The sequence below is a fragment of the Struthio camelus genome, chromosome 12 (genome assembly GCF_040807025.1).
Source record: "Struthio camelus isolate bStrCam1 chromosome 12, bStrCam1.hap1, whole genome shotgun sequence".
NCBI lineage: Eukaryota > Metazoa > Chordata > Aves > Struthioniformes > Struthionidae > Struthio > Struthio camelus.
The window spans coordinates 25,824,727-25,836,232 of NC_090953.1; the positions used below are offsets into that span (position 1 = coordinate 25,824,727).

At 52.6% G+C, this 11,506-nt stretch overlaps 1 protein-coding gene across 1 annotated transcript; it reads left to right on the forward strand.

The window, feature by feature from the left end:
* The first annotated feature begins 4,737 nt into the window (after window positions 1-4,737).
* Window positions 4,738-11,216, forward strand: DUOXA2 (dual oxidase maturation factor 2). Its single transcript, XM_009667029.2, has 8 exons — window positions 4,738-4,816; window positions 5,355-5,456; window positions 6,968-7,131; window positions 7,314-7,371; window positions 9,212-9,346; window positions 9,539-9,752; window positions 10,222-10,436; window positions 10,898-11,216. The coding sequence occupies exons 3-8, from the start codon at window positions 6,985-6,987 to the stop codon at window positions 11,095-11,097; spliced, it is 969 nt and encodes a 322-aa protein (XP_009665324.2). The 5' UTR covers window positions 4,738-4,816; window positions 5,355-5,456; window positions 6,968-6,984; the 3' UTR covers window positions 11,098-11,216.
* The last annotated feature ends 290 nt before the right edge of the window (window positions 11,217-11,506 follow it).

An 11,506-nucleotide genomic window follows, 5' to 3' on the forward strand; every position in this document is an offset into this window, starting at 1 on the left:
CTGAATTTCCACAAAGACCCTGGATCCAGAACAAATGTCATCAGTGAGACTTGAGCCTGTAAATCCCCAGCCAACTCCTAATTGAAGAGAGGGATTCCCAGACATATATAGCAAAAGCTATGTTTTTCTTGGTCTCAAAGACAGAGAAGATGCTATAATGCTGCCACTGGGTTTCCAACAGTTTGGTAAAAGAGAGCAAAACCTGAATTTAACTCCAGAATAGGGTTTTCTACTAAATATGGCTCTTTGTCCCTTGTCCCAACACTACGGGTATGTAACAGCACTGTGAATGTGTATCCAAAGATTACCATCATTTCATGTGAGCTGCCTTTCCCAGAGGACAGCGATGTACGGGTTTCTGTTCTATATGTCAAACGTCTCAGCTTCTACATTGTACCGTTGCAAGCTAAAGTGATCCTTTCAGTCTTTTTCCTTGTTTTAATCAAACTTTAAACCAATGGTGGTTTCAGAAAGCTTATGTTTTGCCAACAGTTCTGTAGGTTTCATTTTAGATTTACTAGGAACCACAGTAGGGATTTTTCAGTTATAATTGTCAGTGGTGCAAATTATAACATACAAGCCACTAAATACACTGTCCACTTACCAAACAAAGTGGCTTGACATTTAAATGTCATTATTTGTGCTCACAGTTAATTGTGTTTGTAAAATAGGACACTCATTGTCAGGTTGTGAGCATAGTATATTACCAGCAAAACCCGCTTCAGTCAAAGATTTCTCTAGGTTTGTTCTTTCGTATTAGAAAACAAGCTATTTCTCAAGAAGTAACATTTCCATGTTCCTTCTACTTCACAACAGCTTGCCTGCACTCAACACGTCACAGGCAAACTGCTTTATTAGCTCTCTGCAACTCGCTTTAAAATTAAATTGGTATTGAAATACCTGTTTGAAGGGCCGGTAGGTAACAGTCGGGACAGAGGTTGCAACGCAGGCACAGAGCTACAAATACACTTTCCCATCAGCTGGCAATGGGATTTCTGAACAGGGCCATGCCAACTGGATTTTCAGATCTGGCTTCCCCTCCGCACACCTACCTAAGCAATGCTCAGCCCACGCCTGGCTCTGCAGGGACATTGGACTCCTGCGAAGAGCTGCCTGCCCCCAGGCGGCTCTTTCTCACTAGCAAAACCTGCAGTCTCAAAGCAGTATAAAGTGCCAGCAGAGCTGGCAGAGAGCTGTATGGCCCCAGGGCCCCAGGGCTGTCCTGCAGCTCCTCAGCAGCACAGGCCTTGCAAACAGTTTGGGCGTAGTCTCCATCCTCGACTGTGCCACGGGGTCTGTGCTGCACTGGGGGCTGCTGGAAACCTCAGAGCTGCTGAGGGCAACATCAGGCAGTGGCCCTGGACCCCCAGTGCCATCCTCATCCTCCTGGAGCACCTCCCTATGCAAGGGGCCCTGGAGCTCTCCCATCCCTCAGCTGTCTGCTGAGCGTGGTCTTGCGGCCACAAGATCAGCGTTGTGCAGCTGGTGGGACCCAGAGGCTTGGTAAGTCCCACCCCATAGGAGGAACATGAACATTTGACCAATGGGTGAAGTGTTGAGGTGCTTGAGACCTCTGCTAGGAGTGGCAGAACCAGTTGCCATCACCATGTGGGACCCTCTTGCCAGAAAGCGCTCTCCATTCAAACAACCTGCTCCCTTCTCATATCAATGTGAAAGGCTAGGTAGCTGGAGACACCCTGAGCAAATTGTAGCAGTTGTGGTTTCCTTCCACGCAGAGGTCTATGCGACTTCCCATGACGTAGGAAGGGAATCCCCACAAATCCAACTGTGTCTATCTTCTGTCCCCGTAAGATATATGGTGTTACAACCCCCATCTAAAGCTGGGCCTGAAGGTACTGCAGAAGATTAACGAAAGTCACTCAGGAAACGTGGTGCTAAGCTCAAAGCACAGAACCATAGTCAGAGCATAGCACCTGACCCTCTTTCCCTTGGTTCTTCTTGCAGAGCTCCAGCAGAAAAAGGGTTTTAAAATTCCCTGTTACTGACCAAAGCTCCCATTTCATCAGATACAGGAATTACTCTCAAGCCAAGAAGTCGTGAGATTACATGCAAGTTCTTTTGTGCTCCTCACCTTGCCTGGCACCAAAAATCCACTTATTACCTGGTCAGTCCCAGACTCTGGGGAGTCCTTGGAGGCTTTGCATGGTGGTCCTGCTTCAAGTAGTAAGTTGGACTAGAGACTCACGGAATCACAGAATGGTTGAGGTTGGAAGGGGCCTCTGGAGTCCAACTCCCCTGCTCAAGCAGGGTCACCTAGAGCATCTTGCCCAGGATGGTGTCCAGATGGCTTTTGAATATCTCCAGGGAAGGAGACTCCACAACCTTGTCACCCTTACAGTAAAGGAGTTTTTCCTTATGACTCCTGAAGTCCTTTCCCACCAACACTTCTGAGATCTGACATGGGAACTTCTATGCCTTTCACTTGCCTTCACAGTTCTATGTCCTCCCAGGAGTTATTTGGTATATCAGCAGCGTGTCTCCCAACCAAAACTCACATGCCGTTTCTCTTCCGCTGGAGCATCTGTCCAGGGCAGAGCTCAAGCTATGCAGGCATGGGGAGGCACTGGCACCATGTCTCCTCTATCTCAGACCTTCTCCAGCCACTGGGTGCTTCCTTACAGGCTGGACTGCATGACAACAGTCACTGTCCCATGAGCTCCTTCCCCATACCACAGTTGAGAGCTCCATCTTTGCTCTCCCCACCGTACTCTCCATTTGTTGAGGGCCCAGTTGCTGAGCTTCTCCAGAAGAAGCCCCCTGCTCTCCCAGCCATTGCCCAAACCTCACAAACCACCCCGGGGCTCCTTGACATAATGAAACAGAACCAATCCCAGAAGTCCACGATACAGCTTGCTGAGGGAAAGATTTGCAAGTTTGGATTAGTTACACATGCCTGTCAAGTTGCCTGGGAAGTTTGCAAGATCTCATGAGCCTTCCAAGCTCTGCCATTCAACAGATTCCCTACGCCACCTTGGGAAAGTCACTGCCTCCCTTTGTGCCCAGTGAAATCAAAGCCCCAGGTTCCCCAGCCCTCTCTTCCCCCAGAGAGGATCCCTATGCCCTGTCTTAAGCCCAGAGTTTCCACCTCTTGGTATATGCTGAAGCCCTGCTGAAAAGAGCATGAATACATGGCCTGCCCCAGAGCCAAGACCTCCAGCTCCACCTGATCGCAGCAGGTTTGGCTTCATCATCCAGATATCTCTGGAGTTTGTCTCAGAGCCGTGCATCAGCCAGGACTGTGGGGCCCATCAGGTGCAAAACAGCTCCCTGGCCCACAGTAATGTATCGTGGGAGAGCAGCAGCCCCATGGCAGAGCTGAGCGTGACCGTGCAGATGGAGGACAGCAGTCTCTCAGCTTCTGACAACCCTCGAGCCTGATCCCTACGGTCCCTCTTGGTCACATCTTAGTTTATTTCTGGCTCACCCCCCTGCTGGTGGGACTGTTACCTGTCCCCACCAGCCAGCCAGCCCTGGGATTTGGGAACAGATAGTGCCCCAGGGCCACCATGGTGTCCAGCAGGGGCTCCCTCCCTCATGGGAAACAAGTGGCCCTGACCAATTCCTGTGGTCCCCTGTGCCCACACAGGCAGGGACACCAGGCTCCTGTGCCCATATGAGACAGGAACATGTGGCCCTGTCCTACTAGCCCCCTGTGCCCACATCCCTGAGCCCACACAGGCAGGAACATGCATGTCCTGACACCCTGTTCCCCCCCACCCTGCCCCTGGCCCCATACCCATGGCAGGACACAGACCTGCATAGCCCCAACTGCCCAGCCCCTGTGCCCATGGCAAGCAGGGGCACACTATCCCCAAACCACACTAGGGTCTCCATCTTCATGTAGACAGGGAATTGCACGGCTCCATCCCACCCTGTCCCCACATAGGTGGAGGCGTGCATGAGCCCATCCCTCCCTGTCCTCTGCACAAGTGGACGCATGCACGATTCTGGTCCCCCACGCAGGCAAGGACATGCATCACCCCATCCCACCCAGTCCCCTGTCCACTGTGTAGGCAGGGGACACACGTGGCCCCAACTCCCTGGTCCCCCCATGCATGTGGGAACCTGTGCAGCCCCACCCCACCTTATCCCTTGTCCCCCATGCAGGTGGGGACACGTGTGAATGCAGCCCCCTGGTCCTCCAATGCAGGCAGGTACACCCTGGACCCCCATGCAGGCAGCGCCACGTGTGGGCCCCGCCCGTCCGTGCCCCCCGCGCAGGTGCGGCCACGCGAGGCCCCGGGACCCCCACGCAATCGGGGTCACGCGTGGCCTCAGCCCCCCCCCGACCCAGCCGGCGGGGCCGCGCGTGGCCCCGGCCCCCCAGGCAGGCACGCGCGGGGTCCCCCGCAGGCGGGGCCCCGGTGGCGATCGCGGTGCGGCGGGCACTCACCTGCGCGGCGGCGCGGCGGGCGCAGTGTGGCGGGGCGGGCCGCGGCGGCATTTACATAGGGCTCAGCGCCCGCCACCGCCTATAAGAGCGCGGCGCGGCCGGTGCCGCCCGAGCCGCGCCGCCGCCGCCCGCAGGTAAGGGCCGCCGCCCCCGGGCGCTCCGCGGGCCCCGGCTCCGCGGCGGAGAGGGATGGGGGCACGAGCGAACCCGGAGCCGGCGCTTCTCCCTGCCTCGAGCTGAGATTCTTCCAGGGGCATCGGGAGCCCCTGCCCCGGGGCTGCCGCGCTGGTCACTGGCTGCCTGCTGTGGTGGGGACACAGGGTTTGTGTGAGCAGAAACTCCCGGCGTTTTGGCAGACCTTCTGCCTCCTTTTCCCTCAGTCTGGAATATTTCAAGCAGAAGGTATTGCCCCACTCTACTAAGCCACTGATCCCTTCCTTGGAGGTATCTCTAGGTGTTCCCTCTCCATAGACTGTGATGGGGGCTGTAGGGCTAGAGCTGTAGCTCTGCCTGGAGGATGCTTTCTAAGGTGCACCAACTCCAGTTTCTCCTGCCATGAGCTTCAGGGGGCAGCTGGTGGGTGGACAGTGACAAAGTTTGGGGCTGAACTGTTTCCCTGGGAGTACCCTGAGCAGTGGTTCCCAGAAGTTGCACAAAGTGGAAGAAATGCAGATGTTCCTTAATATTGTTTGAAAAATTCAACTTGGAAGAAAAAGAAGAAAATTTTCTATGCCATGTTCAGATTTTCCAGTTCCTATGTACTCTTATTTGCTTTCATTTACAGAGAGTTAAATTTGGGGGACTACCAACTTGGTAATCCTTCCTCCCTCCATTACATCTCACATGAAATTTAGGCAAAGAAATAATGAAGCCAGTGGAATTGAAGTAATTAAAACTTGTCCCAGGCTAACATGTTTGTTTATCCCTTTTCTTTCACCAGATCTGATTGTTTGCAAGCACGTTTGCTGGGCTGGAGACCCTGGAACTGGACTTTGGGCTGATATTTTTTTATTGGGACTCAATTACGGCTCCTACTTTTCAGGTAATCCTAGTAAAAATGGTGCTTGAAGGCTGTCATTCTTTGGGCTTGGTTATCCAGTGAAGTAGCCCAGAATAGCTGTAGCGGAATAACACAAAACAAGATTTGCAAGTACATAATAGCTCTGTTACTTGAGCAAAGGGTCTAGATAAGGTTAGATTTAGATCAGTAGTGAGTTAGACCATTTCCCTCTAAAAGTCCAGTCTTCTGTTAAACAGTTTGCTGTAATGATTGAGCTCTCAACAGAACTCTTCTGAAACCAAATGTCACTTTATGAGTTGGAGAGTGAGTTCAGCTGTACAGGTCCAATTATTTTATGGTACTTATTATAATCTCCACCCACTTCTAAGCCTTTTGGGCTTTCTCTTTTGTGCTTGAGTTGTTTTGGAATGGATCTTACCTAAAATACTATTGTTATTGTTTGCAGAAAATGAGAATAAAACTAATTCCTTTATGTCAGGAAATTATGAAATTATATCTGGTCATGAGTCATATTAGCTCTGGCATCCTCTGACTTTTAAAGACTTCCCAGGGTAATCTCATGCAGAGATGCTATTAAATAAGCAAAACAAAAAGACTTAACATGCAATCAGTTCTGGCAGAAAAGATCTAACCCCGAAATGGGGCAGTTTTGTAATTACTACAACTTAAGTGATGGGAGGTCGAAGCAATCTGCGAATCACACACTTGAGTCTGCCATCTGATCTTATGTAACTCAGTCTCCGATGGCTTTGGGATTTGCTCCTGATGCTCATATGCTGCCGAGGAGCTTTGCATCCTTGGGCCCATGTCCCTGCTCTCGTGGGTTGCTTCTGTCCCCTCTGGACCAAGCGCAGAAACAGTCCACTCCCTCCTCCCAAAATCATGCTTTGCAGTGCCAGGGGGGAAGCCTCCTTTGAGAAAGGGGAGAGGATGCAGGTAGCAGGCTTTGTTCTGCATGATAATGGCCTGGGGCTGGCATAATTTTGCTGCCGTGAAGTCAGTGTTCTCAGTGGCTCATTGTTGTTCTGGAGAAAGGCTGCATGTGCCAGCTTGGAGGAGTGGTGGTTGCTGGCTTGAGGCTTCCTCTAAGGGTTCACTGCAAAACGGAAAGCCCTGCTTGCATCTGCTGGAGGGAAAGGCCCAGCTCTGTCCAGGGAGGAGCTGCTCGACAGGTTTCTGGGCCTGGGCTGCTCCTCAAGCCACAGCAGAAGAGCAGCTTGCGGTTCCCCCCGGTTGCCACAAGCCCTTCAGCCTGTCTGAGCCCTGCCCCAGGCATCTCCTCTCCCCTCCTGAGGGCTTTGAGAGGCATGTTTCTCTGCTGTGCAGTATTTCATCATGCTGATTTCCTTGAAGTATTATATTTCCTTGTCCCTCTGGGAAGCTGCATGACAAACTTCCTGCAGCTGGTTGTTCCAGAGCTGAGATGGGGTTGAGGTGACTGGGGTTGGAGACCCCCCCGAGGCTCGAGGCAGCCTGGCAGGGTAGCGAAAGAGGCAAGCTGGGCCTCTCCTACGACCACCTCTTTCTCACAGGCTCTTGGAGGTGCAAGATGACTCTCTTTGATGGCATTTACGTCTTCTACCCGCAGCAGAGAAAGAGCTTTGTGTTCGACGTCAGCACCATCATAGTGATCATCGTCTTCCTAACGCTTGCTTGTAGCTTCCTCATCATCATCCCAGGCATCCGTGGACGAGTGGTGCGTGACCCCTCTCCCTGGGGAAAAAGCATCTAGTCCTCATGTTTTGGAGAGTTGAGAAAGAGCTGCAGGTCCTCCGCACACCAGGGTGCTCCCAGCTGGCATTTCACTGGCTGGGGATAAGGTGGGAGGACAGCTGTGGCTATTCCCCCATGCCTGATGTCCCACCTCTCTCCCTGCAGAGGCTGTACTGGCTGGTCCGGGTTCTCCTCAGCCTTGTTGTCGGGGTGGTGATCGTTGGTAAGTGTTGCGCAACTCTCCGAGGGTGGGCCCATGTGAAGGATTAAATGCTGGGCAGGGTTTGTGCCTGGGAAATATCAGCTGGTGATCACAGCCACGACCTGGCAGAGGCTGGTTGCAGAGTCTGCCCTACCCCTGCAACACAAAGCCGGAGCTAAGAGCACTTGGAGGTGCCCGTGCCCAACTCTGATTCGAGAGGGCACTTTGCTCACACCAACTGCTCCAAGGAGGCCAAACTGCCCCTGCTTAGGTAAGCTGCACAGCCTCGTATTCTCTCAGCTGTGCAACTCCTTCTGAGCTGCCTGGTGCTGAGGGAGCACGGCTGAATAGCTCGGACTGCAGCCAGTTTGCAGTGATGTGAGGAGAGCAGGTCTAAGCAAAATACAGGAAGGTTGGAGGGAGGGAAAAGACTTTCCAGGGAGTGAGACAGGAGGAGATGGTGAGGGAGAGGATTTGGTTTACCAGAAACCAGGAAATGTTTTGGAGTAAATGGGACTGATGGGGAAACCAGCAAGGACCAGGCTGGGCATTTCAAAGACGCACAAGGCTGCAGGGAGTCTAAGTGAAAGATGGAGCAAGGGGAAGGAAGATAGCGGGTAAGGAGAACAACCAACCCTAACCTGAAGTCATCAAAACTCTATAGCTTTGAAGAAAAGATATGGCAGATGACAAGACCATTTAGAGAGGAACGATGAAGCACAGCTTAAACGACTCAAATCCCAATTTGACAGGACAATAACAGTAGAAAGCCAGGCTGTGACCGAATGTGTGATACTACTGACTGACATGTGGGTTACAGGGCCCAGTCTGACATGTAGCGGTCACCCTCCATCTGGGGGTGTCCAGGTGCTGGGGGTTGCCACCAGAGCTGCTGGGGAACATGGTGCCAGGGTCCGGCTGATGAAAGGGTGGAGGTCACAGCTATGCTCCACAGCCTCAACCCCTTCAGCCCTTGCTCAGCCCTGGAAAGCCATCCGGCACCACCTTCATTACAAGGATGCAGTCAGGTGCTGCTTGGGTACACAGGAGGAATTGTTTTAAAGGTAACATCAAGATTTTTGTCTGGCAGCAGCAGGGCCCACTTGACTCTGTAGAAAGTATTCCTCCAGAACTGCTGCTGGATCAGTGCTCTCACAAGCATGGGGGAAACTGATTCCACAGCTGAATTCATTTTCAGGCAGGCCTAAAAGGTCTCTTTCAACCTGAGATCAACCTGAGATCACCTTCATTTTCAGCTCATTTCAGTGCTGGAAAATTAAGTCCCCTGCAAAGTGAATGTGTTTCAGAAAAGGGCACTTTTGTTATGAAAACATAAATGAGAAATGTTTCTTCTTTTTTTTTGGCCTAGCTGGAATAACCAGCAGAACTGTGATAGCACTTGCCACCCCTCACTAAGCTCCATTTGACAGAGATATTACTCACTAATGAGCTTAATATTCAGCAACAAAACTTATCCCTAGTTCCAAGTCTGAGGAGTGGGCTCATTTCTGAGCCCTGTCCTCCAGGGCCCATGGTGCGAGGTGTGGTGTGGAGGCTACGAGGAAGTCCTGAAGAGGATTCCCAAGGAGGAATCTGGTTGTGGGGCTCATCCCTGGGGATCTGAGCTTTCTCTGGGAACAAGGGGTTAGATGCTCTGCAAGAGGAGGACATGAGCTCTGCCAGAGCTTGGGGAGCTAGCTGAGACATGTTCTTGCAGCTGAGTCAATTCTCCTGCCCTCCTTTCACTCCCTTGAAGTCCCACAGTGGGAAAACTGCGGTCTGTACTTGCCCAAAATGCCCTTAGAGCAGAGCAAGGTCTAAGACCAGCCCCTCTTCAGCCCCAACTTACTTTTCCTGGCAGCTGTCCAGTACACAGGGGACTGGGAGAGCGGCTGGGTGACAGCAAACACTTCCTACAAGTCCTTCAGCCATGCCCTGGTGAATGCGGACATCGGGCTGCACATCGGCCTGGCAGGGGTGAATGTCACGCTTGTGGGTGAGTCTGATGTCCCTGTCTGGGGCTGTGGGGTGGCCATGGCCTTGGGAGGTCTCCATGCACTTTGTGGACTGCCTTTGTCTTACTGGCCTTGCTCCTGGCTCCCTGTTGCCATTTGAGTGCCCGTGCTCCCCAGTGGCAACACTCAGACTACAGGGACACAGCAGGACCTTAATTTTCCTCCTCCGTCAGGAAACCCAGTGAATCAGGTCAATGAGACCATCAACTACAATGAGCACTTTACCTGGAGCTTCGATGCAGACTATGACCACAGCTACAGTGAAGGCCTAGAGAAGGGGCTGCCCAGCCCCATCCTCTACGTGGCAGAGAAGTTCACCACGCAAAGTCCCTGTGGTGTGCACAACCAGTATCGCATCTCTGGCCACTATGCATCAGCCGCTCTCTGGTGAGCCTCGCTCTTCTGGTGCGGGCAGGGGAGATGCAAGGATGTGGGAAGGGCCCTGCTACCTTGTCCCTAAGACTCCAGAATTAGTGAGCGATGGGTGGTAGTTGCACACTGCTAGGAGGAAAACCATAGGAGTGGAGGAGCGTCTGTGAGGTTTGCTGTCAAACCTCCTTGGGGTGAGCAGATGGGAGGGATGGTCTTGGTCCTCTCTGCAGGTGAACCCCACTGGGGTTGGGTAGGACACAGGAGAGACTGGAACATGGTACGGAGCCCTGCCATGATGTAGTGATGGTGGCAGGGATCCATGCCCGTGGAAGGGAGTTGGAGTTGCTGTCCTTGGAGGCCTGTAGAGGCATCACATAGTGCAACCAGGACCCCAGATTCCTCCTTCCACAGGGAAATCCTTACCTAGAGCAACCTAGTCTATGGCCCTTGTGCACTTCATCCCTTGGTCTTCTCTTGTCCCCAGGGTGGCCTTTTGCACTTGGCTCATCTCCAACATGCTCTTCTCCATGCCTGCCCTAGTCTATGGAGGCTACATGCTCCTGGTCACAGGGGCTTTCATGATCTTTTCATTGCTCTCCTTTTCCACTGTGAAGAACTCCCCGATGTGTGAGATCCAATTTGGGCCTGCATCCCTTCACACAGGCTATGGGGGATCTTTCTGGCTCACACTGGCGGTTGGTAAGCACAGCAAGCTACATCAGGGCATGCCACCGTGCCCCTCTGGGTGTGTAAGAGTCCCAGCACTTTCTCTCCCAGAAATGAAGGTGAGATAGCTCAGAGAGTGCAGCCCTCTGTGCTCTGCAGGAATCAGAGCCCCAGCCAGTGCCTTGGCAAAGCAGATCCTGGTGGAGATGTGGAGAGGGCTACCAGAATGTGGAACACCTTCACATCTCAGGGGTGGTGGAGGGATTTTTAGTCCCTGTATTCCTAAGGTGTAACGATGCAAGCAAGTGGGGAACACATGCCTGTGGGTTTTAAGATGCTCAGTGCAGCAGTTGAAACCACCTCATATGGTGGAAGGCCATCTTCTATGAGGGAAGGTACTGTACCTTGGTGGGGGGCCCATCAGAGGAGGGATATGGGATGGGGAACGTGCTGGTGTTCACAGGCATGCTCTCTGAGAGCACGCTGTTTTCCAGGCTTGCTCTGTTTTGTGGTTGGGGTCACTGTTGTTGCACTGCACTTCTTCAACTTGGACCTGCTGAAAACTGTCTTTGATCTCCATGTGGATGAAGTGGAGGAGTGCCAAGAGATGGCTGAAGTGTACGTCAACCCTCAGTTCATGAATAATGCGCTGTCTCCTCCTCAGCCCTCCGAACTCAGCCCTAAGAGTATCTAGAAGAAGGTTTTTCCCACTTCTTCCCTGAGAGTGGGCCCAGGAGAGCAGAGCATGAACCCTTCTTTGTGTCCCCACAGAGACCTATCTCCCCATCCAGCTGCCACCAAAATGTGCCCATATATTCTGTTGGGATGGGGACTTGCTGAGAAATATCTCTGAAAGCTGCATCTTCCTGTTCATGCTGTCTGGGAAAGGGCAGCCTTTGTAGAGAGCCAGCAGTCTGTAGATGGAGCAGCTCATGGCTCTGCAGCCTTTTGAGCTGAGCCTGGGGATCTCTGTCCCCAGAATAAACGTCTGTTCCTGCTCCTCACCATGCCACAACTTGGTGCAGCCGCAGGAGTCTCCCGGGGCTGGTTCCCATACTAGAAATCGAGCTCACTGGTGAGACTTCTCCTGGGGAGCATGCAGG